The sequence below is a fragment of the Acomys russatus genome, chromosome 14 (assembly GCF_903995435.1).
Source record: "Acomys russatus chromosome 14, mAcoRus1.1, whole genome shotgun sequence".
In the NCBI taxonomy this organism is placed as follows: Eukaryota; Metazoa; Chordata; class Mammalia; order Rodentia; family Muridae; genus Acomys; species Acomys russatus.
The window spans coordinates 59,037,433-59,064,951 of NC_067150.1; the positions used below are offsets into that span (position 1 = coordinate 59,037,433).

Here is a 27,519-nt window from a genome sequence, read left to right on the forward strand (position 1 = left end):
AGCATCAGGGAGGCAGAGGCAGGTGGATTTCTGTGAGTTTCAGGAGAAGCCAAGGCTATATAAAGAAACCCTGTCTTAAAAAAAAAAAAAAAAAAAAAAAGGAAAAGGAGACACAGGGTCTGTTCTTAGTACATTGGCCCAGCACTGGTGCAACCTTGGGGAAACCACTCCTTTTGCTTAAACACCGGCTCCTTTGGGTGATAACACAAAAAAAGAGGGTGGGAATGAGATCTGTGTGCTCCTGGAGTAGTTCTAGAATGTGGCATAGGGACTGCTTTTAGAGCAAAGGTCTAGCATGGCCGTCTCCTGTGACTCTACCCTTTCCACTCATTTGCGGATTTTTATATAGCCTTTAAAATGTAAAGGCCCAGAGTGGCACCAACAGGCCCCTCAGGGCAGAGTCTGGCTACTATGTGGTAATGGAAGCAGCTTTATTCCGGTGGGACTGAACCCTCTACAGTGCTGGACATGGTACTGAGTGTCAGAGGACTGGCTGGTGCCTCTTCCGAGTGTAGGTTGCCATGGTCTCTCTAGGCCATTTGTTTACCCCCGAGGTCCCTTCTGTTGCTTGCTTTCTTTCTTCTCCTCTTCTTCTTCTTCTTCTTCTTCTTCTTCTTCTTCTTCTTCTTCTTCTTCTTCTTCTTCTTCTTCTTCTTCTTCTTCTTCTCTCCCTTGTCCTTCTCCTCCTCCTCCTTCTCCTCCCTCCCCTCCTTCTCTTTGTTTTTTTGAGACAGGGTTTTTCTATGTTATCTTGGCTGTCCTGGACTCTTGTAGACCAGGCTGGCCTCGAACTCACAGAGATCCGCCTGCCTCTGCCTCCCTGAGTGCTGGGATTAAAGGGATGCACCACCACACCCAGCATCAGTTTCTCTTTCTTGATGTGTCTGTGCCCCCTGCCCCCTGCCCAGGAGGCTGTGAGGGTCCATCTGGTAATAGAACACATCTGAACATGTTTTTTGAAATGTCAACTGATGGGCTCACTGTAGTTGTTTCTGCCCTGTAGTTATGTGCATCACGGCAATTAAGCCAGTGTTTATTGAGTGCAGTGATGAAGGGCACTGGCAAGGAGTTAGTTCATGATTGCATTGGGGATTTATGTAAATTAAGGGGTTAAAGACTGTAGGGGATACAGCTTAGGCCTCTGTGAAATCATGGAGATTATTTCCAGTTGAAAGTATTTAATATCAACACTATTTTTCTTTCTTCCTTTCTTTTTCTTTTTCTTTTTTTGAGACAGTCTTGTGTAGCTCAGGCCAGCCTTGAATTCCCTATTTAGCCAAGGGTGCCCCTGCCTTTGTTTGCATTGGGGTTCCAGCTGTGCCAGCACACACCGGATCTGTGCTTGCTAAAGATGGAGCCAGAGCTTCTTGCATGCTGGCGAGCACTCTGTTTATTGAGCTCCATTCTTCGTCCTTTTGTTTCACGGCCATGTAATGCAGCTGGCCTTGAGCTCGCGGTGCAGCACAGGCTAGCCTTAGTGTCTTGATCCTCCTACCTCCAGTGTTGAGTGCGTGCTGGGTGAACGGGCATGTGCCACCAAACCCAGAGGAACACTGGGTTTCCTATGTTTGCTTGGTAGATGAGTACGTGTATTAAACTATTCTTGGACTTAGAGCTTAGTATGATAATTCCATTTGATTTAAAAAAAAAACCAACCCCAAAACAATTTGAGCGTCTGCATGTATGTATGTGCATTATGTATGTGTCTAACACTTGCAGAGGCCAGGGGGCCAGAAGAGAGTGTTGGAGTCCATTGGGGCTGGAATCATAGGTGGCTGTGAGCGGCTTAGCATGGGTGCTGGGAACTGACCTTGGGTCCTCACCAAGAGCAGCAAGCGTTCCTAACCACTGGGCCATCCCTCCACCCTTCTGCTCTTTAACTTGGTTGTTCCTTCCAGTTTCACAACTATCTCCTGTGTAGCGATGGTGTTAGCTGCTAGTCTAATGGGCTTGTGTTCATTTCTGTCTTTAATTCATTAGCAAGGATTATTTCGTACATTCTGATTCAGCGTTACGTTGTTAAAATACCCTTCAGCACTGGCTCTGAAGCTTCCCAGGGAACTTTCAGCAGTGTGAGCTCATACAGAATGCCTGTAGTGTCTTAGTGAGCACGGATGGCCTGTAGTGTTTTAGTGAGCAGCGAGCGGGGCCTCCCTCAGAACGGGGCTCCTGGGCTGCACTCCTTACCCAGGTCCTTCAGTCCTGTCAGTCTGCACCTGAGGCCGGTCCGGGGCTCCTTACTGGCCTCTAAGGACTTGAGGCTAAGCGCCCCCTCATGGCGTGCCTGGCCTTGCTGGTAGAGTGTAGCGTGTCTACCTCCCATCCTTCACCCTCCTGACCTTGCTTCTTTTCTTTATTTTTAAGATAAGACACGATTATTTATTCATTGTTTTTTTCCCACCAGAAACTTCCTGTGGCCTCTGAGTGTTCTTATCTTGGGCGAGCTAGCTAAACCGGAAGGTTGCTTTGGTGGGGTTGGAATTACTGTTTCTGGAAGGAAAACACCATCTTTTTTGGATAGTTTTCCTGGTGCTCAGTTCTGTCTGAGACTGTTGACTTTTAGGTAGGATATGAGCCCATCGTACAGAGGATTTGAATGGAAGCTTCTGCGTTCCTGGGCCATGGAGTGGAACAGGTGCACCGGCACCTGACAGAACAGCGCACGCTGTGTTGGCCACCTGGCTGCTGCCTCGCCTGGCCTGGCCACTGGCTACTGGCTGAGAGATGAGTGCACTCCCCACTCCCCGGCTCGCTGCTAATCTGCAAGCTGCTGACTTTCTTACCTCTCTTTTTACTGGGCTCCTGGCTCCTCCTTTAGTGCAAACAGCTGCAGGATGATATTGCTATGGCTGCCCTTTGTGCCATTTATCCAGGATGTGTGAACAGACCCAGCTGGTTCTTTGTTAGTTTTATGTGTCTGAAAGGAAAGGAGATGTTAGGTATTGGAAGAATTCATATACAAATGTTGAGCCAAATTAAACTTAGAATATACCTTTGTTTTATTTATTTCCTCATTTCCTTATTTTAATTTGTGTCATGATTTTACTTAAAAGTAATACCTGGAGTTGTGAAAACTAGAAAACACTGAAAACCTTTAATAAAAGAAGCCATCCTTTGTCCCACCAACAGTGATCATCACTGTCAATATTCTGTCAGTTTTTAAAATATACTTCTTTAAACTTGGTCGGCGACATCGCCGGTGATCAGCGCCTGTTACTTCATTGTACGACCACAGCTCACTGCAGTGGAAACAGCCGCAGTTTTATCGAGAGGCACATGTTTATATAGATTCACATCTGAATGTGTCGAGCTTGTTACTGACTTGCTAGTTGTGAAATGCCGTGTTCAGTGTGCCTGATCTGAGCACGCCTGGTGACTGTGGGGTCTTTGCGTGGATCAGTCAGGACTCATGAGCAGGGTTGGGTCTGTGTTGACCTTAGAGCTCGTTAGACTGCTCTGAATGGCTGAAAATAGGTGTTGCCTCGAACGGGGGCCTTGGCTGTAACCTGTGTAAGACATTGGGGACTACAGTTAAGCACAGAGCTATCTGTGGACTTGTGTAACTTTAGAGAGCATGCTCCTTAACAATGATTTCTGTGGGCTAGAGAGACGGCGCAGTGGTTAAGAGCACTGTGGCTGCTCTCGCAAAGGACCTGGGTTCAATTCCCAGCATCTTACACGACTGCTCACAACTGGCCAGTTTTGGGGTTTTAGCACCCTCTTATGGCCTGCATAAGCACTGTAATGCATGCAAACACACACACACACACACACACACACACACACACACACACTCTTTCTCTCTCTCTCTCTCTCTCTCTCTCTCTCTCTCTCTTCCTCTAAATGCTGAATGAATGTCAGTCTTTAGGGTTACTCTATGACCTTTGTGCTTGGTAGTGGTACCATCCTTTCAATTCTGGCTCCAAAATTCGTCTTTATTTATTGTCATGGCCCCTGTTTGACGCTGAGGTTACAGCTTTGCTTTAGATTCATGCATGTATGTGTGTATGTGTGTATGTGTATGTGTTCAGGGTGGCTCGGAATGCACTGTCTAGCCCATGCTGGCCTCAAACTAACAGCTGTCCCTCAGACTTTATTTCCCAAGTGCTGTGGTCACAGGCATACACTGCCATACTGGGCGGTTTCAGATTTCAGTCTCTTTCCAGCTGGTCTGTAGAGGCTGCCTAACAGCAGTGCTCTTTTCCTCCTTCCTAAGAGCAAAGCTGTAGCATTTCCTGACCATCCCTGGGGGCTTCCTACCTGCTTCTCTGCTGCTCTTGTAACATTCAACAATGTGCATTAGAAAAATGGAAACATTCCATATACACAGAGAACACATACTACACGTAGAAGTGGCACTGTGGCGTCATAGCTCATGTATGTTCGGTTTCTGATTGTTGGTGCTTTGTGTATACATGTGCATATATAGTTTTAAAAAGTTATAGCAGCCTGGATGGTGTCTAGCTTTTGAGAAAACACTAGTCGGTAAACATTTTTTCCATGTCCTGCATTGTTTTGTTCTGTGATGCAGGCATGTTCTGGCCTCTGCCTCCTGCTGGACCCCGAGTCTTCACAGTCTTGCATTGGTGTTCCGAGCTCTAGCATTGCGTCCTTGGTGTTTGCAAGATGTGACATGTTATACTAATGTCTGTATTAATGGTACCTTTCTTGTTTTTTTCTTTTTGTTTTACAGGTAATGTGGCTTTGGACAATCTGCAGATAAAAGAAAATGCTCTGGTAAGGGTTATTATTTTTTAAATTATGCTTAATAACTCAGCCAGTTTGGCAAGCTCTTAGAAACGTTTGGTTACTAGGCTTCTGTACCAGGTACCAGATAAAGTGCCTGAGTCACTCCAAACAGGCTTCCTTATTTAACTATCCACCATTGGAAATTATGGGATTAAAGATTTACAGTCCTCCCCATGCCCCATGATCAAAGTAGTATATATTTTTTTTTTCAAAATGGAGCTCATTCCATAACCTAATTTGATTGTATAGCTTTGCTGTCTCCATTTGTCTTACAGAAACATTTTTCTTCAAAATTATCCTTATACATTTCGCAGACAAGTTAGTGCTTGCGCTAAGCAATGATCTAGATGCTGTGGAGCAGTGCAGTGCAGGCTCGCCAGAGAGCACTGAGGTGGGTGTCAGGGTAAGATAGACTTAGCTGCAGTGGGGTGTTTGCACCGTCCGCTGCTGAGCTAAAAGCCAGGCAGCATTCCCCACACAGTGAGGCTGCCTCCACCCTGGTGTGCAGAACTGAAGCCTGTGGTGTCACCTAAGAATATTGATTCATCAATGTCATCACGTCATCACATCACACCTGCTTTTCTTTTTCTTTCTATAAGACAGGGTCTCATGTATCTAAAGTTTAGCTTCGAGTTCACTATGTGGCTAAGGCTCATGTGAGTTCCAGGTCTCCTGCCTCCATTTCTCAGACACTAAGATTGCACGCATGTGCTAGATCTCCTTAGTTGTCACTTTCAGTTCCTTCACATGCTTGAGGTTCAGTGGCAGAGCCCGGCTTGGCTTGGTGACCTGGCTGAGACAGGAGGGAAGAGAGCCTGGCGCACAGGAGGGGACACTCACAGTGCTTAACTGCCCTTCCCCGACTCGATGTGGCATGCCAGTTTCTACCAGCTTACTTAAGAATTTAGAACCTATTGATTCTGTTGCTAGAGGTTAGAGTCGAAGTTTATTTTATTTTATTTTCCGATTTATGAGAAGATTTTGTAAGAAAATAAGTATAAATAGAACTGTGGGGACAGTGTTCATTAACACCCCCAGAAAACAGACTGAACTCTCAGCGTAATTTCAGTTCCGGTTAAAATTAGATGGAATGGATTACTTCATAATTTATAGACTTCATTAGTTAAAACTAGCCCCTTCACAATTTAACCAAAACAGTGAGGGGTTTTTGTTTGTTTGTTTTGAGAGAGGGTTTCTCTGTGTTGCCCTGGCTGTCCTGGACTTGACTTGTAGACCAGGCTGGACTGGAACTCACAGAGATCCTCCTGCCCCTTGCCCCTGCTGGGATTACAGGCCTGTGCCACTGCACCCAGCTGTCAGTGAGGTTTTATTTACTTTTTTTTTTTTTTTAAATGGTTCTGTGCATTGAACCTTGTGTCTTCTGTGTGTCAGGTGATTGCTTTCACACTGTACTGTGTCCCTAGCCTGAAATTTTACTTGGAAATGGGAACTTTATTCATTGTTAAGATTATTCCAAGAGAATAAAAGTGAGCACAGGAGAGCACTTATTAGGTGGCTCAAGTTGACTGGCCTTTCCTGACCCCTGGGGACAGAGTCGCTGCTTATGCAGATTCCTTTGTTAAGTGCTATGTTCAGTTCCTCTGTGCCTTGAGCGCTTACAGAATTTGTGTGGTCATGAGGATGGCTTCTCTGTTCACTGTAACTGGTAGTCCAGTGTTCAGACGGCCACAGGATTCATACATGTTAACTCACAGAAAGTCTGGATGGTAAGGGATGCCTAACAGAAAATCTGCTGGCTGGCTAAATTGAGTAATTCTGAAGAGTTGTGATTGCTATGAAGGAGAGTTGTGGGTCAGCACCCAAGAGTCCAGATAAGGCCACATTTATTATTATTTGTTGGGACATATAATTTATCTAAGAAATGATAGTTTGGTAAATGGTATGTTAGGGTTTTGTTTACTCATTTGCTAAATGTATTATCTGAGAGAATTACTCAGTGATTGCTTTCAGCTGACTGTCGTGCACAGATTGTGATCTTTTCTTCTTGTGTTTTAGGTAAAAGTGTCCATATGTTTCAGTTCTTAAAATAACTAGTTCATGTAGTTACTTTCCCTATGAATCCCTTTCTGTTTTTCCTGTTTATAATTTTGCTTGTGTGTAACTTCTTTATGCAAAACCACCATTTAGTGAAGCAGTCATAGCCATGAGGCACTCAGCTCTATCACTGAGGTACAGAAGTGATTTCGGGGTGCTTAAAGATGTCCTTTAATTTTTGTCTTCCTTCTGAAGAGTGAATTGGCTGTTCCTTTCAAAGTCAAGGCTGGCCAGATTGGTAAGTACTTCCCTCTGCGTTGACTCGCTTGGCGCCTTCTGGTTTTTATTTCACCTGTGTTGTTTAACCCGAGAAGTCTTTGCTTCCTTGAAAGTGTGGGGCATTTATGGCTTATATTAATTTCACAATTCTAAGTCTAACGCACATGATATATAATACCTATGTACTTAAAAAAATGAACGAAAGGATAGAGGATTTGTCTCTAAAATGGAAGGACATTTAAACTGTGGTCATGGCCTCCCTCTAGGCTTTGGTCTTACTACGTAAAACACCTCCATTTTCACAGCTGATAACCCACTTTCCTGTATGTTTCCTTTATATTTGTGAAAGGCATACAGTTTTAAAACTCTGTTAGTAGACCTTATGTGAAGCCCATTTCCCTCGTGTTTGCTCACCCCTCATCACCGGATGCACCATGCAGCAGTGTGGTACGGAGGATAAGCTCTGGTAAGTACAGCGTCTCCTTCTCGGCAGCTAAGCTCTTTGCCATTATCCATAGCTCAAGATATGTGTCTGCTGAAGAAGTTTTTCAATAGGAAATTTAATCTACAAAGCTCTTCCAAATAGTCCACATGACAAATGTCTGTTTGTTATGCCTATCAGCTGTCTACTTATTATCTATCATCTATCTATCTATCCATCTATCTATCTATCTATCCATCTATCTATCATCTGTCAATCATCTATCTGTCATCTAATCTATCCAAACTGCAGCTCTAGATGGGCTCTTATTACTTTAGAATTTTACTTAATGACGCATTTGTCCACTCCTCACCTACGATCTACTGCTAGATTACATTATTTCCCTTCTTCGGTCACTATTCTGATGAGTTTTAGGGTTTTATACTTTACTGTTTTAGCATATTTCCACCTCTTTTATTGAAAATAGATTTTTCTCATGTAATATATTCCCCATCTCCCTTCCCATCTGGATCCATTCTCTCATTAGAAACCAAACAGGCTTCTAAAGGAATATAACACTATAATGTAATAAGACATTATAACAGAAAATTACCACATCAGAATTGGACAAAACCAACAAATGAAAAGAACACAAGAGAAGGCACAGTGTCGGAGACCCACTCACTTGTGTGCTCAGGAATCCCATGACAGCACTAGACTGGAAGCCATGATATAGACACGGAGGACCTGGGGCAGGCCCCATGTGTGCTGACTAAGTCTCTGTGAATTCGTATGAACTTTGATCCTGCTGATTTAGAAGATCTTGTTTCCTTGGTGCCTCCCTTTCCTTCCGGCTCTTACACTCTCTCTGGCCCCTCTTCCTCAGGCTTCTGAGCCCTGAGGGGAGGGATTTGAAAGAAACATCCCACTTAGGGCTGAGTTTTCCATGGTTTCTGACTCTCTGAACAATGCCTGGCTGAGAGTCTCTGTATTTGTTCCTGTCTACTGCAGGAGGAAGCTTTTCTGATGATGGCCGAGCAAGTGCTGATCTATTAGTATAGCAGAATGTCATTAGGACTCAACTTATCACTACGTTTATAATTACTATCTTTTAGAACAGTAGTACTTGGTTTTCCCCTAGGCCCCTGGGATATGTAGTTTAAGTTCTTGCTCCCCCAAGCAGTGTGGCTTTGTTTTCCATCTTGTGAAGTGTGCTGTACATCAAATAAGATGTGGTTTGGCTACTCCCACAGTCTTTGTGCCGCCATGGCCCTAGCATACCTTGCAGACAGGATAGCATTGTAGATCAAAGGGTCTGTGTGTGTGTTTTTCCTTTGGGAGTGTGCAGAGTATCTTCTTATACCAAAAACTCTAGAATATAGGGCTGAGGGCTCTATGTAGGGACCAACTTGACTTCTTCATTATGTAGGTGTTGTTGTTAGTGAAATGGGACTTTGTTTGAGACCACCAGTGGATGGGATAATGACGCAGGAACTTCTTATATTCAGTATTAGCTTAGTCGCCATAGCTGGGCAGACTCTCAGCTCTTAACCTGGCAGTACTGGTCTGGCTTATGTATCGCTCAGTCTTAGTCCTGGCACTTATTTCTTCCCCTGTGTCCACTGGCACACCTGTCGCCGCCCAGATTCCTTCCCTGAGTTCCCATCTCTGCTGGAAGTACTGCCTCTCTTCTCCTACCTCAGCTATTGGCCACCCAGCTCTGTTTTAAACCAATCAAAAGGTGAGAAAAAGGGAGTGTTTACAAAATATGATGCAGCCATATAAATAACAATACCACAGTCCAGCCCGAACTCAGATCTCTGCCAGTACAGAAATCAGCATAAGATGACCTTTATACAGTGCACAAAAAGATTGTCCCAGCACTTTAGCAAGGGGGACTTGCCATCAGTTTGTGGAGAACAACCTGTAGTTTTGGCAATAGCCTAGGTTGTTTGGGGTTCCCATGGGAGCCCTTGGGCCAACAACTCAATTACATGTAACCCAGGCTGGGTGCTAGAGCTTCATTTGGTGACGAGAGATCAAGAGATAGTGAGTTGAGCCTCTGTACCCTCCATTATTTGTCGTATTTATTTAGATAGCCTTCGCCCGTCCGTCCGTCCGTCCGTCCGCCTGTCTGTCTGTCTGTCTAAGCTTGTGCTGTTGTAGGTTTATAATACCCATCTAGTGGCCCGTAGCTTTAGCTGTCTCTCCCTGTATTTCCCCTCTCATCTCCCTCTCCCTTTCCCCTCCCTACTTGATCTTCTCATTCCAGAACTCTCCATCCATCTATAACTATTCTATTTCTCTTTCCTAACAAGGTCTGTTTTGCCCCCTGTCCCCTCACTCTATACCTAACCTCTGTGGTTCTACATATTTTAGCTCGGTTGTCAATGACTTGGCAACTAATGTCTGCATATAAGTGGATACATGCCATATTTGTCTTTCTGGATACCTCACTCAGCACGGATTTTTTCTAGTTCCATCCAGTTACCTGGGATTTTCTTTTTTTTTTCTTCTTCTTTTTTAAGTGGCTGAGTAATCCTCTATTTTGTAAATGTACCACATTTTCTTTATCCATTCTTTTGTTGTGGGGTATCTAGGTTGTTTCCAGTTTCTGGCTGTTATGAATAGAGCAGCAATGAACATGGTTGAGCAAGTGGTAAGCCGGAGCATCCCTTTGTTATACGCCCAAGGGCGACACAGCCGCGGCACCGCCACTCCGGTTTCCTTAGTGGCTGTACATGTTTGCACTACTATCAGCAGTGGTGTGTGTTGCTCTTACTCCACACTCTGGCCAGCGTGAGCCGTCACTTATTTCATTGATCTCGGCTGTTCTGATGGCGAAAGATGAAGGCTCAAAATAGCTCTGATTTTCCTTCCTTGCTGACCAAGGATGAGCACTTAAGTGTTTCTCAGCTTTTTGGATTTTCTCTTTTGAGAATTCTGTTTAGATCTGTACCCTGTTTTAAGATTGGGATGCTTGGTTTCTTGATATCTATTTTTTTGTGTTCTTTATGTATTTGACCTTGAGCTACAGAGCCAGTTCAAGGCCAACCAGGGCAACTTAGACTCTGCCTCTAAACAAAAAGTAAGACATGAGGTTAAGAGACAGCTCCATGGACAGCAGTTGCCTGGCACATGAGGGCGCCTAGGTTTAGTCTCTAATATCTCATATACTCAGAGAATGAGACTGTCCTGTGACTAACCGAATTGTTTCAGGACCTTTTTTTTTGCAGGGAGGATGACTTGATAAGTTAGGGTAAATGGAAGGAAGGAACAGGAACAAGCACTCCTTTCTGGTATGTTGCAGGGGTGCTGCCTGTGGGTTTGATCTTATGCTCAGTAAGAAGGCAGTTGCCTTGTTAGGAGGTCATGAGGTTACGTGTTGCTATTACCCATTGTGAATGTAGGTGGCATTCACTAAAATCCTAAGGGTCACAAGTGACCCAGAAGTGTACTGATGTGCTCATAGGCCCTTCGGACCTGGAAGCTATATAAGAAACTCAACAGCTTCACAAGCTGAAGAGAAATGAGATTTAAAAAATTATTATTTGAAATTACGTGTGTGTGTGTGTGTGTGTGTGTGTGTGTGTGTGTGTGTGTGTGTGTATGTGTGTGTACACATGAGTGCAGGTGTCCACAGAGGCCAGGGAAGCCTCAGAGGTCAGATGCTCTTGGAGTTGGAGTTACATGTGTTTGTCACCCACCTGATATGGGTGCTGGGACTTGAACTTGGATCCCCTGAAAGTATAGTTAGCTTAACCACTGAGCCATCTCTCTGGCCCCTGAGAAAGGAAATTTTTAGTGCAGAGATAATTTGACATTTATCCCCTGAGTATATCCCCACGTAAAACTGACTTGGTTACATAGCTATCTAGTTGACTAGAATATTCTCTGTGGTTAGTTTGTTGTATTCTTTATCAGATTGTTTGTATGTTGAGCACCTTCCTTTAAACATGCCGGTGGTTCTCGTCATATTACTTAGTGAGCCAAGTCAGATACTTTTCTAGTACGTGTTGCTGGCAGCCCTGACCCAATGATTGCAATAAAGGGCCCTGGAGAGAGGGTTCTGCAGTTAAGAGCACCGATTGCTCTTACAGAGGACCTGGGTTCAACCCCAGCTCGCATCTCCTTTACTCCAGGGCTCCAGTATCCTCTTCTGGTCTCCACAGGCACCAGTCATGCATGTGGTACGCAGACATACATCTGCCCCCCCAAAAAAACCACACACATAAAATACATAAGTAAAAATTATAATGGAGAAGGATATTGACATTTTATTTTTGGAACATGGGAAACTTTACTTCAGGGGTAAAAAACGTTAGGACAGAGTTATATGGCAACTGAGTGGGACAGTAGCTGTCTGTGGCCTCGGGGAGAGGCGTCCTGCAGAGCAGGAAAAGCATAAAGAGACACGCAAAGGTGCCCCGCATGGCTCTGCCTGCTTCAGGGTTCAGCTTTGCTTGTTCTTCTGCCCTGCACAGCCGTCTCCTCAGGTTAGAGCCACGGTTCGTTGTGAAGAGTGAGTGCTTGTTTCTGACCGTCGTTAGGTTGACCTTGCGCTTACCGCACTGTGAGGTTGGCTTTGCACTCCTGCTCCTCCTGCCTCCCTCTCCCAACTGCTGGGATTACAGGCGTGCACCACCACGCTCAGCTTAAAACCGTTGTTTGTAGGAGAGAAAGTGTGTTCTGCTTCTGAGTGGTTTGTAAGTACGCATTCGGAAGGTAACAGACCTGAGTCCTGTGGCATCAGCAACATAAGGGAGCTAATGCTGAGTGGGAAGCAGCGTGCCTCGCCTTCAGATCCGGCCTCTTCCTTCATAGCTGTTCGACCTGCTGCCCACATTCATGAAGGAGAGAGGGACTTCTCTGCTGCTTTGGTTCCTGTTTGCATAGACATGCAGTGTTTACAGAGGCTGTGTAGATGCCACAGACAGTTTACAGAGGCTGTGTGGATGCCACAGACAGGGTTTACAGAGGCTGTGTGGATGCCACAGACAGGGTTTACAGAGGCTGTGTGGATGCCACAGACAGGGTTTACAGAGGCTGTGTGGATGCCACAGACAGAGTTTACAGAGGCTCTGCTTGGTTTGGTTGTTAGTGAGGCCGGAAGAGCTTGTGCAGTCTCCTGCTCTGTCCAGCACGGAGCTATGGCTCCGGCGTCCTCACTGATGACCTGGCTGGGCGTACATGATCAGTGACCCTGAGCTGCCCTTTCCTTTTCCAAACTGCAGTGATCACCATTTGATTTATTTCAGGGCTTTGAGATATCTAATGTAATTATTATAAAGCTTGGGGGGTATAACATGCACATTTTAAATATTGATTCCTGTTCCCCCTTCCTTTTTTTCCCTGAGTGAGGAGCATACTAAATGCCTGGCAAGTTTTGTACTTTTTGTGGGAAATGAGAAACTTCTTTGTATCTTCTTTAGCAGTTGTATATGGCTTTAAGATGGAAATTATGTTTCTTTAGATAAATTAACTTTGAAGATTCCTTGGAAAAACCTTTATGGAGAAGCAGTGGTTGCCACACTTGAAGGACTATACCTGCTCGTGGTCCCTGGAGCAAGTAAGTTGTCCTCCCTTGTAGTCATTCAGTGACGTCACAGTGCAGTGAAACTGCTCCTGTGAAGTGTTCTAATAAAACAAGGAAGCTGGAGCGCGTGCAAGAGGCCGACCATATGTGCACAGTAGAGCGTGTGCAGAAGGCTGACCATATGTGCACGGTAGAGTGTATGCAGGAGGCCGACCATATGTGCACAGTAGAGCGTGTGCAGAAGGCTGACCATATGTGCACGGTAGAGTGTATGCAGGAGGCCGACCATATGTGCACAGTAGAGCGTGTGCAGAAGGCTGACCATATGTGCACGGTAGAGTGTATGCAGGAGGCCGACCATATGTGCACAGTAGAGCGTGTGCAGAAGGCTGACCATATGTGCACGGTAGAGTGTATGCAGGAGGCCGACCATATGTGCACAGTAGAGCGTGTGCAGAAGGCTGACCATATGTGCACGGTAGAGTGTATGCAGGAGGCCGACCATGTGTGCACAGTAGAGCGTGTGCAGAAGGCTGACCATATGTGCACGGTAGAGTGTATGCAGGAGGCCGACCATATGTGCACAGTAGAGCGTGTGCAGAAGGCTGACCATATGTGCACGGTAGAGTGTATGCAGGAGGCCGACCATATGTGCACAGTAGAGCGTGTGCAGAAGGCCGACCATATGTGCATGGTAGAGTGTATGCAGGAGGCCGACCATATGTGCATGGTAGAGTGCGTGCAGGAGGCTGACCATACATGCATGGTAGAGCGCATACAGGAGGCCGACCATACATGCATGGTAGAGCGCATACAGGAGGCTGACCATACATGCATGGTAGAGTGCATGCAGGAGGCCGACCATATGTGCACGGTAGAGCACGTGCAGGAGGCTGACCATACGTGCACAGGGTAGTGCATGTGCACTTACCACACTTGCCGTTTGTATACAGAATGCTTTCCTGTTGATGGAGACAGTAAACTCAGTCATTTTAAGCTTATTTCCTGTGAGTAATTACTTTGTATCCGAAGCTTTTTTAAAGTTGAGATGCACTTGACAGATGAAGTGAAGCAATTTAAAATGTACCAATATGTTAATTTACATAGTTCAAGACTGGAAACTTTTCCTGCATCTTGCTGCTTTTGATTTTAAACAACTGTTCTTTCAAACATATGTAACAGGTAGTTTCTTCCTTAGAAATCACAATATTTTAACTATAATATTTTGAAATACTGAAGCTTAATATCTTTAGTTATTACTGTTTTCAGCTAAAATGGACAATATGACAAAATTTGAATGCTTTGGGAACGATTACTCCGTGTTTCCCAACCATAATGCAGAGAGAGAGAGTTTGTTTTTTCTAGAGTCCTTAGCAGTTACCACAGTAAATCCACAGCATTGGCTTGACTTCTTCTTTCTTTCTTTCTGTCTGTCTGTCTGTCTGTCTATCTTTGAGGTAGTGTAGCCCTGGCTCTCCTGAACTCACTTTGTAGATAAATGTGGCCTTGAACTTTGAGACCCACCAGCCTCCCGAGTGCTGGGATTAAAGGTGTGTGCCACTACCCCCCACTTTTCTTTCTTTTAAAGATTTATTTTTTATTTATGTGTAGTTAGACTCACCGTATGTGTGCAGGTGCCCCGGGAGGCAGGAAGAGGGTATCGTGTCTTCTGGAACTGGAGTTGTGAGCTGCCGGATGTGGGTGCTGGGAACTGAACTTGGGTCCTGTGCAGGAACAGCAACTGCTCTGAACCACTGCCCTGTATCTCTGGCGTCTTTACGTCATTTTTATAGATGATAACGTTTTGCCCACTCAGGCAGTGGCTGTCAGTACTCCAACATACTTTCTGTCTTCTGCTTTTCTCTCAGCTTTTCTGGCTTCACTGTTTTAGCCACCTTCCTCCTCCTAGGTCCTTTCTTTTTTCCTTTGTGATGCTTTACACACAAATAGGAATTGTCTATGTGTAAAGCCTTTGTAAGGTTAATCTCTGCAGAAGTGGTTTTTGACTTATAAAGAACAGTGCTAACATATGATTGTGACAAGGTTAAAGTTCCCCGTTTGTCTGCTGATTTCCTTTCTTTTTGTGAGAATTAACTGTATGTTTTTAGGTATTAAGTATGATGCTGAGAAAGAAGAGAAATCCTTGCAGGATATTAAACAGAGGGAACTTTCCCGAATTGAAGAAGCCCTTCAAAAAGCAGCAGAGAAAGGTACGATAGGTTATTTTAAGTATCTAGACATATTTAGTACCATTTCATAGACTATGTATTTATTTGTTTCACTGTGTCGCCCTGGCTGTCCTGAGACTCTCTCTGTAGACCAGGCTAGTCTTGAACTCACAGAGTTCCTCCTGTCTCTGCCTCCTGAGTGTTGGGAATAAAGGTGTGCCACTACACCCAGCTTTCATAGACGTTCTTAAGCCCAGTTCCAAAGACTAAACCTTCTTGTCAAATCTTAAAATACTGATTAGAAATATTTCAGTGATTAGCATTGAGGATCGATTGCTTTTGTCTGGTGATCATCTTTTTCTGTTTTGAATAACATTCAGGTGTATGTGTTTTGTGTGAGTTCATTTTCCCTGGGTGTCTGTAAGGTGGCAAGGGTTGGCTGTCACAGTATGGATGTGGCAAGGCGCTACTCACTGCTGTGATACTATTTTCCCATCTCTTCATGAGTTAAGTTTCAATTTTCAAAACAATTTCAAAACAAGCTTTTTCTTCAAGTTTCAACATCCTCAGTAATTTGTTTTTATCTGAGATGTTGGTTATGTGACATTTTGGCTTTGGCGTTGATTTCTAGAGCCAGGACAGAGTGAAATGGATGGAAAGCGTTATTAGTCTGCAGTGTGATGATTGGTGGGCTGCGCCTCCCGAGTCCGACCTGTTCACCACTTCACAGCCGAAGGTGCCTCTGTTTCTCACCGCGCTACAGCTTATTGGTGCTTTGCCCTGTTTTTGAGTTATTGGTGGTGTGTGTAGGGGTCTTGATGATGACGCCAGATAGATAGTCCCTTGCAAATAAGCGGATAGGTGTGAATTTTTATTCTTTCATGCTGTGTATGCAACTTCTCCCCCCCCCCCTTTTTTTTCCTCCTGCAAACAAAACAGAACAAGACAGGGCAAATGTTAGTGTAGAAATGACTTGAGTTGCAGTCCCACCCGAGGGAGGCCTCTTTCCGTGGCCCTGCCAACGTGGAGCAGTGAGACGCTAGTTTAAATGCCTCCTTGAGCTGGTGTGGTTGTTCAGCTCTGGCTGCTGCTGTGGAGGTGGGAGATGCCATGACCAGCAGTGTGGGCGTGTGGGCCACATAGGACACTTCCACAGAGGAGTCGGGAAGTAGCACCTGCCCCCAGGTTCCCGATCACTCTCCCCAGCCCCCAGGTTCCCGACCACTCTCCCCAGCCCCCAGGTTCCCGATCACTCTCCCCAGCCCCCAGGTTCCCGATCACTCTCCCCAGCCCCCAGGTTCCCGACCACTCTCCCCAGCCCCCAGGTTCCTGATCACTCTCCCCAGCCCCCAGGTTCCCGATCACTCTCCCCAGCCCCCAGGTTCCTGATCACTCTCCCCAGCCCCCAGGTTCCCGACCACTCTCCCCAGCCCCCAGGTTCCTGATCACTCTCCCCAGCCCCCAGGTTCCCGACCACTCTCCCCAGCCCCCAGGTTCCCGACCACTCTCCCCAGCCCCCAGGTTCCCGACCACTCTCCCCAGCCCCCAGGTTCCCAACCACTCTCCCCAGCCCCCAGGTTCCCGATCACTCTCCCCAGCCCCGAGGTTCCCGATCACTCTCCCCAGCCCTGAGGTTCCTGATTACTCTCCCCAGCCCCTTTCTTGTCCCAAGTATGTTTTTCTTACGCAGAAATGCTGCCTCTTTACTAGGAGTTCCTAATACAGAGGCCACCATAATGGAAAAAAACTTTTGTTTTCTTCCTTTTTTCTCTAACACTTTAGGTTTAATCTTTCTATTGGAACTTAAGTATCTGCACCTTTAGGAAAAGTTTTCTTTGTGTTGCTTCTGTGTGCAAGGTAGAACATAATGGGGCTTCCTGATGGCGGTCCAGCAGGGTGTTTAACAGTCAGTTTTGTCATTGGACTGTGTAGAAATAGTTCAGTAAGAGTGAGATGTGACACTTGGAAGCAGGAGAATTGCATTTTTTCCCATATAATTTCCAGAAGAAGTTTATTTTCTTAATTTACATATGTGAGCATACACACACATGCACACATGTGTGCACAGGCGCACACACATGCACGTGTGCATATACCCCCATGCATATATTCATCTAGGCATAGTGGCATCTGTAGGTTTTGTGACATATAATATACATTTATACTCACATATGTAATTAATATGTTACCCTTTGTGAAATCTTCAACTCTCTTTTTGGTAGGACTACTATAATTGCTTAAAAAGTGATCTGGCATTTTCAGTGCTCTGTAAGAAAGGTGTTCTGGTAGTTGATGGTTAAATTTGTATAATGATACTTTAGCCCACTCTCTTGGGTCTGGTGGAGACTCATGGTTTCTCTGTGGAGGGTGAACACCTGGGGAGCTAGTCCTGCGTTGCATCTGTTAGGTCTGTGCAAACACGGCCACTTTTTGGGTGATAAACCTTAGAATTTGTTGGAATGTATTTAAAATTCAGAAAGCGAAATTCAGTCTTCTCGTTACTGGTTCTGAATGTAAGATAGATGAATTTGGAAATTGAGAAATATGCTGAGAGATTATTTTCCTGTAACTGAGGAAACCTGTCTCATTGTTTTAACTGTACCGTAGATGTTCTTTCCTACTTTCTGTGGATGCATGCCATCTTCTTGTGAGGCTTTTTGTGTATGCTAAATATATCCTCTAAGTCAGCAGTTCTCATCCTCCCCAAGGCTGCGCCCTTAGCAACTCCTCATGCTGTGCTGACCCCTAACGACAGAATGATTTCCTTGCCACCCCATCACTTGCTTTTCTTGACTTGCAGACACTTCCTTTCGTTCTTTGTTTAATCTGTTGTGTAAATGCAGGCTGCACACTTAAGTGTAAGTTTTCCACCTAGGAATTGGTGGGTTTTCAGGTCTTTTCCAGCTGCTTTAATTCCTGTTCCTGTCCTTACTATGTATGCCTTGCTGTTACTATTATTAATTACTATTATTACTGTTACTACTATTATTATTATTTTGTTTTCTTTCTGAATTGTTTCTATTTCCCGCTTTATGTTTTTAGTGCTGGATAAGCGAGCCCAGCCTGCCACACAGGAGGCAGGAGCTCTGCTACTGAGCCTCACCCCCAGTGCTCACGTGGTCTGAATTGTACTTGTGTTTGGGGTCTGCACATGTAGTTTTGCTGAGCCTGTCTCTTATTCCTCTGTTGAGTTGGCTCCTTCATGGCTTCCTTGCCTGTTCTTCCATTTCCTGCTGTGTTTGCTGGACATAGCTAGCAGCTTTCAGTGTGACTGAAAATTCTCCCAAGGCTGAATGCTAGATTTTCTTTGTCTAGGTTTAGAATAACGTATTCCAGATCTGGAAGTAGCAGTTCACACCTGCAATCCTAGCACGCAGGAGGATGAGGCAGGCAAGTTTGAGGCCAGCCTCCTGGCCTATAGACCTGTCTCAAAAACCAAATACGCACCCCCCCCCCACTCACCCCTACACACGAACAAAGTCCTCCTCCCCTTCCTGCCCCCCAAAATCTGCAGCCTCCCAAAACTACCAACCAGACAAACAATAAAAACTCAAAGTGCAGTATTCAGAAGGTTCAGAATTATGATTTTGCAGGCTGGGTGTGCTAGCTTCTGGGTAATTTTGAGCTGCTGTGTCCTTAAATGTTCTTGAAATTGGAGCTCTGATCGTGTCAAGCATTTCGTTTGAGTTGGACAGTTGAGGCGGTGGTGATGATGATGAGGAGGAGGATGACTACTACTAAGACAGTGAATGGCATTTATTGAGTATTTATTATTTACCAGACACTCATCAAAGAGTTTTCTATGAACGAACTCTCTTAATAGTTACCCAATGCAAAAAAAAATAACTTAATCCTCTAGCCAGCGGAGGAGTGGGGAGTTGATAAGTTTTTTTTTCTTGCAGTTTGAGCTATACTTCATTTGGGAGCTAAGTGGGAGAGGGCGCTGTCTAGCCATTTTACTTAATAAAAACGGGCAAAAACGGCAGGTAGGGAGAGAGCCCGAATGCAGATTGTGTTACGTTTGAAAAGTGAAAGATTACAGTGAGACCTGAGCCGCCAATGCTCTTTTCCTGCTTTCCTGCTTTGCCCAATTTGATTGTTATGACTTTCATGATGAAGAATTTTTATCTTGACATGAAAATATGGTTTATATGTTGAAAGACTGAGCCTGGTGTCACTGGGGGTGTTTCCTTAGGAGTGGGCGGTGTTACCATCACTGACTCTCCCTTTGTCCTGTCACGGGGTTTCTGAGTTAAGTTTGGGTGCATTTCCCATGCAAAACTAAAGGTGTCTGACAGCACTTTGCCTTTCGGTTACTGCTGCCGTGGAATGCAGGAGCACACTCGGGAGAGTTCATGTATGGCTTGGAAAGCTTGCTTTACAAGGACGTCAAGCCTGGTGCGTATGCATGGTTAATTATACCTAACGTCAGGAAATTGATGCTTCTATCCGTGCCTGAGCTTCGAGGGGAGTCCATCCGGTGTTGTGCCATCCTCTGAGAAATATGGAAATGTAATTCATGCTCACACCCTCACCACCCTCTCCTTTTCCCTCCCCTGCAGCCGTTCAGTCAGTCACTGACATGTAATTCATGCTCACCCTCACCACCCCTTGCTTTTCCCTCCCCTGCAGCCGTTCAGTCAGTTACCGACTCTGTGAATGTCTTCTGGCAAACTCTATGCTGGGAGCTGGGTGTTTGTGAGCGAGCAAGCATAGTTCACTGCCCCTGTGGAGCTCTCATATCTGCAGATGACTGGAATCCATCCTTCCTTGGCCTTAGTTTCTTTCTTTTTTTTTCTTTTTTAAGTACAGTATTAGTGCTTCCTGACTGAGTGCCTTCTCTGGCTTACAGCAGAGAGTTGCAAATTTGCAAGAAGCAGTGAGATGGAATCTACGTGTATATTTCATTCAGAGCCCCAGGGAGGGACCTCTGCACACCTCTCCTGCCCCCCGACTGTGCCATCTTCTCTAGCACGCTGTCCTGTGCCGTGTGTCGGGACCTGAAGCTGCACAAAGGCACATGCACGGGTTAGAGTGGCAATCCTTTGCGCACTCGGATGTGTACATATTTTAAGTAAAATGTTATGGTGTTATAACTCTCCAGGAATTTTTAATGTTAATTTAATCACGCTTTGGATTCACTGTGACGGAATGGTAAGTGGGTCTGCACCCCAGATCTCAAACAGCGAGTGCTATGTTAGAATTCTTACGAAGTAAAGCTTCTTTAATGATGTGATCATGCTGCCTGTGGGGAGAATTTGCATGGCAGATTCATATAGCATTAAGTGAAACAGTTTCTCATTTTACAAATCTACTGGGCAGTAAGCATGGCTAACTGCTAATTTGTTTCTCTGATTAGCACAGAGGATAGCATGGAGGATCTCAGGGCTCAGGGTGCCATTTTACATGCTGTAGTGAACCCGTCCTCTGTTTTCGCTGGTGCCAGTGTTTTCTGGTCCTTCTAGGAAGAATCTGCCTGGGAAGTTATAGGTGAATGCCAGTGACCCATCCCCGTACTGTGCACAGTCACCGGGCTCTGTTAAAAGCCAGCAAAGTCACAATGAAGGAAGCCCTGGCTGATTTAGTACCTTTCTTCTTTTCGATTTTAAAGTAATCCTGGCTAGAGTGAGGCTCACAGAGCAGAGAGAAGAGATCATTTGATGATGGCGTCTTCGCTCCCTTAGCTAAGAGCTAATGTGTCCCTTACAACAGTCGCCCTTTCAATTTCCGAGTGCGAACTCTTCCTTGACTTCATGTTTACTTTGTTGTTTAAACGTTAGAGCAGCAAGTCTCAGAAAGGCAGAGCTGTTTTTTTTTTTTCTCTTTAAAAGATTTATTGATTTGTTATTATGTACACAGTGTTTCACCTGCATGTCAGAAGAGGGCATCAGATCACAATATAGATGGTTGTGAGCCACCATGTGGTTGCTGGGAATTGAATTCAGGACCTCTGGAAGAGCAGCCAGTACTCTTAACCTCTGAGCCATCTCTCCAGCCCCTGGCAGAGCTGTTTTTATAACAATATTAAAGCATTTAATTCTTCACTGAGTTGAAATTTATGTGCTGGTGTTCAAGTGATGGTTTGTAAGTGCAGTGGCTGCCATGGCCTGCTTCAAGGAGGGTCACCTTATTGTACATGAGCCATGTGTTCTTTGCTCCTGTGCACTCATTACGAAGCCCTCACTCCCCAAAGAGTGTGCCGGTATTTCTTAAAAGTTTTTTCTTGACAAAATAGAATGATAATTTAAACAAACTAACTCTTGAGCAGGTCTCTAGAGTTTTGTGAGGCCCAAGAGCAAGTGTGAGTGAAGCATTTCAGGATGCCAAGGTGGGTGACTCTCAAGGATGCTTGTTCGTACAGGTGTGTGTCACCTGAAGTTGCCTCTTATAGACACAGGCCATTTTTACTTGATTGACAAATTGTCATCATTCAAGTTTGAATCTGTAGCTACAATACAAAACAGAGGAACACTTTGTGCTTTTAAGGATACATTACTGTTATTTTGTTTGTTTTGCTTTGTTTTTTTGAGGCAGGCTTTCTCTGTGTAGTCTTGGCTGTCCCAGACTTACTTTGTAGACCAGGCTGGCCTCGAACTCAGCAATTCGCCTACCTCCACCTCCCAAGTGCTGGGATTAAAGGCGTGCGTCACTACGCCCTGCCAGGAAACATTACAGTTTTAAGACATGCCCTCCTCTCCCATTTGCCACCCTGGCTTGACAGCTGCCTAGTATGGGACTTTCTCACGAGGCTGGTGGTGATTCCAGCAAATGTACCTGTTGTGTTAATCATTGACAAGACTGAACACAAAGAAGCTTTTCCCAGCTCACTGCAGCATGACTTCCATATAACCAGTGAGTTATGGGTGTGTGAAAGGCCATGGAATGTGTGAGATGCCAACTGATTTTAATTTGGCTATGTAATTAGATTATATATCTTATGTATGATCTAAAAATCTAACTAAGAAGCCCTACTTACTAAACTTGAGTGCATTCCCCATAATCACACAAAAAGACCATGAAAACACTTCCCTTTTCCAGTTGCCTGTCTGCTTTGAAATCATATTTTCATCGTGCACTTCAATCAGGACAGTGTATCTCAGCAGATTAAAGGCAGAAGCAGACATGTGAATCCACCCATCTTCTACTAAGCTAGATACTGAAGGGGTTTATAAAAATGTAAAATCACGTGATTCCTCTCACTGTGACTTCAGATATATATATATATATATATATATATTATATAGCATAACTATAAGTAATGGTATAATATTATTTTGGATGAATTAAGAAGTAGTTTCTGTTGTATTTCTAGCATGATAAATATGAATGATAATAGCCTATTACTTAAAATCTCTTCAAATTGCTCATGCTTTAAATGTGAGTTAAAGGGTCCCAAAACCAAAGTTTTGATAACTGTTTTAGAGTATTTAAGAGTCAGAAATTTATTCTTCATTACATTAATTAGGAACTGATCTCATAAGTGTGTAGCACTCATGTAGGTTTAAAACAGTTTTAGGAGGTTGACATGGTGCCCATCTTGTTGATGTTAAAGCTAGAACAGGGGCTAGACTGCCCATGAAGCTGGTGGGCTAATGGCTCAGGTCTAGACTGCCCATGAAGCTGGCAGGCTAATGGCTCAGGTCTAGACTGCCCATGAAACTGGTGGGCTAATGGCTCAGGTCTAGACTGCCCATGAAGCTGGTGGGCTAATGGCTCAGGTCTAGACTGCCCGTGAAGCTGGCGGGCTAATGGCTCAGGTCTAGACTGCCCGTGAAGCTGGCGGGCTAATGGCTCAGATCTAGACTGCCCGTGAAGCTGGTGGGCTAATGGCTCAGGTCTGGAGACTCAGCTGCGCGGAATGGTTTCCAGACAGTGCTGGCTTTCCTACTTTGCCCCAAGTGGTGTGTCTTTGAAAATGCAGTCTTTCTCTCTGTTTGACTTATAGAGTGGAGTCAGGAACTGTCATCGTCTTAGGAAGCGCTGGTGTCTGTGCTGCCGTCTGGCTTCTGTTACGTGTTTAAGTGCTTTCTTCCGGGATCTCAGAGTTTATATTCTTGTAATCCCAGTTTGTGTCTTCGTTTTATGGTAGAACAATTTGCGATTATCAACAAAATGAAATAGAATTTGCAACTACATAGACGTATATTTCCATCTTATTTATGTATTTTGTTATAATGTTTATGAGTGGATGTTTCAATTCATTTGAACAGACCAATGTGATGTCCTTTTGCTTCGATATGAATCTCTGTCTTGGGAGCCTCTTGTTGGATGGGAGCCTCTTGCTCACTTGCAAAAAACAGTCAGGCCAACACTTCAGATACAGTGCCCTTGTTGTTTATCAGAATTTTGTGAAGCCACAGACCTTGGGGCTGCACAGAGCTGCGGTGAGTTGTACAGCAGCAGTGTTGGACATGGCACGGAGACAGCTAGAAGTTTTCCTGGCAAAGAATTCGAGGGCGGCAGCCCGTCTACTGCATGGTGTGTAGGGAGGCAGTAGGCACTGGCGTTAGTGTGCTTTGCAAATTCTAAATAACAGTTCTGCAGTTTCCCACACATGGGTGACTGGCAGGAGTAGCAAAGGCCAGGCCTCTGTCATGCAGACACATTTGATTTTATTTGCTGGGCTGCAGAGAACCTTTAAGTGATTTGGAGCAGAGGTTGACAGGCTCAGCTAGTATTTTAGATGCAGTAACTTTGCAGAAGGTAAGCTAATGTGAAAATGCCAAACAAAAGAAGGATGCCACTTAAGGGAACTAGTGCTGACTGAGGGTACTGCGTAGTGTGCGTCTTATGCCCTGATCCTTGTGAGCTGTACAACATGCGTAAGCAGATTTGTTTGTGAAGTCCATCGTCTGGGGAGGCCATCAGCACTGCAGCCACCCATCCCGCCCGTATTCCCACATTCCCACCATGCATCCCGCCCGTATTCCCATGTCCCCGCCACCCATCCCGCCCATATTCCCACATTCCCACCATGCATCCCGCTCGTATTCCCATGTCCCCGCCACGCATCCCGCCCGTATTCCCATGTCCCCGCCACGCATCCCGCCCGTATTCCCACGTCCCCGCCACGTATGCTGCCTGTATTCCCACGTCCCCACCACGCATCCCGCCCGTATTCCCATGTCCCCGCCACCCATCCCGCCCATATTCCCACATCCCCACCACGCATCCCGCCCGTATTCCCATGTCCCCGCCACGCATCCCGCCCGTATTCCCATGTCCCCGCCACGTATCCCACCTGTATTCCCATGTCCCCGCCACGCATCCCGCCCGTATTCCCATGTCCCCGCCACGCATCCCGCCCGTATTCCCACGTCCCCGCCACGTATGCTGCCTGTATTCCCACGTCCCCACCACGCATCCCGCCCGTATTCCCATGTCCCCGCCACCCATCCCGCCCATATTCCCACATCCCCACCACGCATCCCGCCCGTATTCCCATGTCCCCGCCACGCATCCCGCCCGTATTCCCATGTCCCCGCCACCCATCCTGCCCATATTCCCACGTCCCCGCCACCCGTCCTGCCCATATTCCCACGTCCCCACCACCCATCCCGCCCGTATTCCCATGTCCCTGCCACGCATCCCGCCCGTATTCCCATGTCCCTGCCACGCATCCCGCCCGTATTCCCACGTCCCCGCCACGTATCCCACCTGTATTCCCATGTCCCCGCCACCCATCCCGCCCATATTCCCACATCCACACCACGCATCCCGCCCGTATTCCCATGTCCCCGCCACGCATCCCGCCCGTATTCCCATGTCCCCGCCACCCATCCTGCCCATATTCCCACGTCCCCGCCACCCGTCCTGCCCGTATTTCCACGTCCCCGCCACGTATCCCGCCTGTATTCCCACATCCCCACCACGCATCCCGCCCATATTCCCACATCCCCACCACGCATCCCGCCCGTATTCCCACATCCCCACCACGCATCCCGCCCGTATTCCCATGTCCCCACCACGCATCCCGCCCGTATTCCCACATCCCCACCACGCATCCCGCCCGTATTCCCATGTCCCCGCCACGCATCCCGCCCATATTCCCACGTCCCCGCCACCCATCCCGCCCGTATTCCCACATCCCCACCACGCATCCCGCCCGTATTCCCATGTCCCCGCCACGCATCCCGCCCATATTCCCACGTCCCCACCACCCGTCCTGCCCGTATTCCCATGCCACGCATTTCTCAAAACCTGCCCCTGAAGGTTTTGTATCATCATCATTACATTTCCAATATTTTGGTGACATTGAGCTGTAATGTGATGCTGTAATGTGTAGTTACAAATATTAAAGCAGTTCTGGGAATGGATATATGTTATCCATATTTCATGTAATTGTGCCTGCCAAGCGTTTCTCCAGTTTAAAGGCTGTTCTGTACTGCAGAGTGCTAATCTAGTGGCGAAAGCTTGTGAGTTTGTGCTGATGTTGAAACAGTAGTCACTCAGTGTAGACGGAGGTAAGTTGCGCTGAGCTTTGATGTCAGGAAGAATTCTCTTATTTTCTTTTCTGTCCTCTTGTCTGCTAACTTGACTTTTATCCTTTTCTCACTAAAATGCTTCCACTGAGAAGGACGTAAGCGTAAAAAGCACAAAAAACATTTTAAGAAACGTTTTAAAGGTCTTGATCGCTCCAAAGGTAGGTACAAGCAGTTTCTCTGCCTCTGCTGTTTACACTCCCTCATTTCTGTCTTGGGAGGTAAAATGAACATTAGTGTGCAGTTTAAATATAAAAGTGAATTTTAAGTTGGAACCACATATCAGACTCTAAACTAAGTCTAGGAAAGGGCCCTGGCAGCCGTTGTAGTTTCCGCTGCGTAGTGCCTTTAGCGCTCTCTGGCCATCGGTCCCGGGCTGCGTGAGGGCTGTGAGACTTGAACTCCTGCTTTTCTCTTTTTCATAGATAAGCCCAAAGAAGCCAAAAAAGATACATTTTTGGAAAAATTGGCAACTCAAGTAATAAAAAATGTTCAAGTGAAAATTACAGACATTCACATTAAATATGAAGATGACGTAAGTAGTTTCAGTATTTTAAGTTGGTTATTAAATGTGTTATGATATTCTGTGTCTTATGATAGTCTATCTGTAGATTATCTGAACCTAATTTAAATGTAAGATAGCCACCCCTGTAAATAGCCAGTGTTTGGCTTTTTCCACCAGGCTGTGTTAGCTGGGCTATGTGTACATAAATACAGTGTAAAACCACTGCATGGATTGACTCTTCTCTGTGGTTTAGTTGGATTTTGTTGCATATGTTATGATGTACATTTAAGAAACTAATTTTGTTTTTGTATTGCCAAAACAATTAGTTGTGAAAGGTGACTGATGGTAACTGCAGTCAGCAGCGGGGTCTGTGCTCAGTGACTTACGGCCTCTCGCTAGTGCCTGGAGTGCACCGCTCAGGAGCACCCACAGTGGGGTTAGACCAGTCTTGATGCAAGTCAGCCTGGATTCTCTTGTTGATTTGCCTTGTCTGAGTAGTGGAAGAATACTGATAGACAATGCTTTAGTTCCCGTCCCTTGTTCTCTGTGTAGCAATATTCAATAAGATGCATTTGTAGTCTGGGGGAAGAGAGCCCTCTACTGCTCACTTTTTCTTTTGGCTTCCTGGAGGTATTAAACTTTGATAACTCAGATGCTCTTGTTTATAGTAAGTCAGGAAGAAATGTGTGCAGTGTACTAGGAAATAAGTTATTACTAAAGCTGATTATAAGTAGCTTTGAGAGCTGAGTACTTTCTCCCAAAATGTAAGATTAGCGAATCAGAAGACCCAGCAGCCGATTTCTGGATACAGAGTCGAACAAACTGACTAAAGCATCTAAGGGAGACACCTGCAGCGTTGTTCACACTGGTCCAGTTACAGAAGCAGCTGGAACGCAGGGGACAAGTGCATGGAAAACAAAAGCACTGAACATTTCCTCTGTGAAACACTGTTAGGCCTGAAAACAGGGCGTCTGCCATTCACAGCAACATGGCTGGAGCTGGCGATCGTCATAAGTGGAAATAAATTAGTTACGCAGAGAAACATTCTTCATGGCATCACACACACGTCTGTCTATCTATCCGTCTGTCTGTCTATCATCTGTCTATCTATCTATCTATCGTCTGTCTGTCTATCATCTGTCTGTCTGTCTATCTATCTATCTGTCATCTGTCTATCTATCTATCTATCGTCTGTCTGTCTATCATCTGTCTGTCTGTCTATCTATCTGTCTGTCTGTCTGTCTGTCTGTCTGTCTGTCTGTCTGTCTATCTGTCTGTCTGTCTTTGTACAGGGATTATAGGCCCAAACCACCATTCCTGACTCTATTACATGTTTATACAAACTGACTATTTACATATATTAATTACAAATAAAGTACATGAAG

At 45.5% G+C, this 27,519-nt stretch overlaps 1 protein-coding gene across 1 annotated transcript in view; it reads left to right on the forward strand.

Annotated features, from left to right (window-relative positions):
• Vps13c (vacuolar protein sorting 13 homolog C) overlaps positions 1 to 27,519 on the forward strand; it is a 162,396-nt gene that overhangs the window by 7,323 nt on the left and 127,554 nt on the right. The window contains exons 2-8 of the mRNA XM_051156733.1: positions 4,694 to 4,737; positions 7,000 to 7,042; positions 12,918 to 13,013; positions 15,089 to 15,190; positions 19,484 to 19,546; positions 25,725 to 25,790; positions 26,055 to 26,164. Coding sequence (XP_051012690.1) covers positions 4,694 to 4,737; positions 7,000 to 7,042; positions 12,918 to 13,013; positions 15,089 to 15,190; positions 19,484 to 19,546; positions 25,725 to 25,790; positions 26,055 to 26,164 — 524 coding nt within the window. The remainder of the gene's footprint in view (positions 1 to 4,693; positions 4,738 to 6,999; positions 7,043 to 12,917; positions 13,014 to 15,088; positions 15,191 to 19,483; positions 19,547 to 25,724; positions 25,791 to 26,054; positions 26,165 to 27,519) is intronic.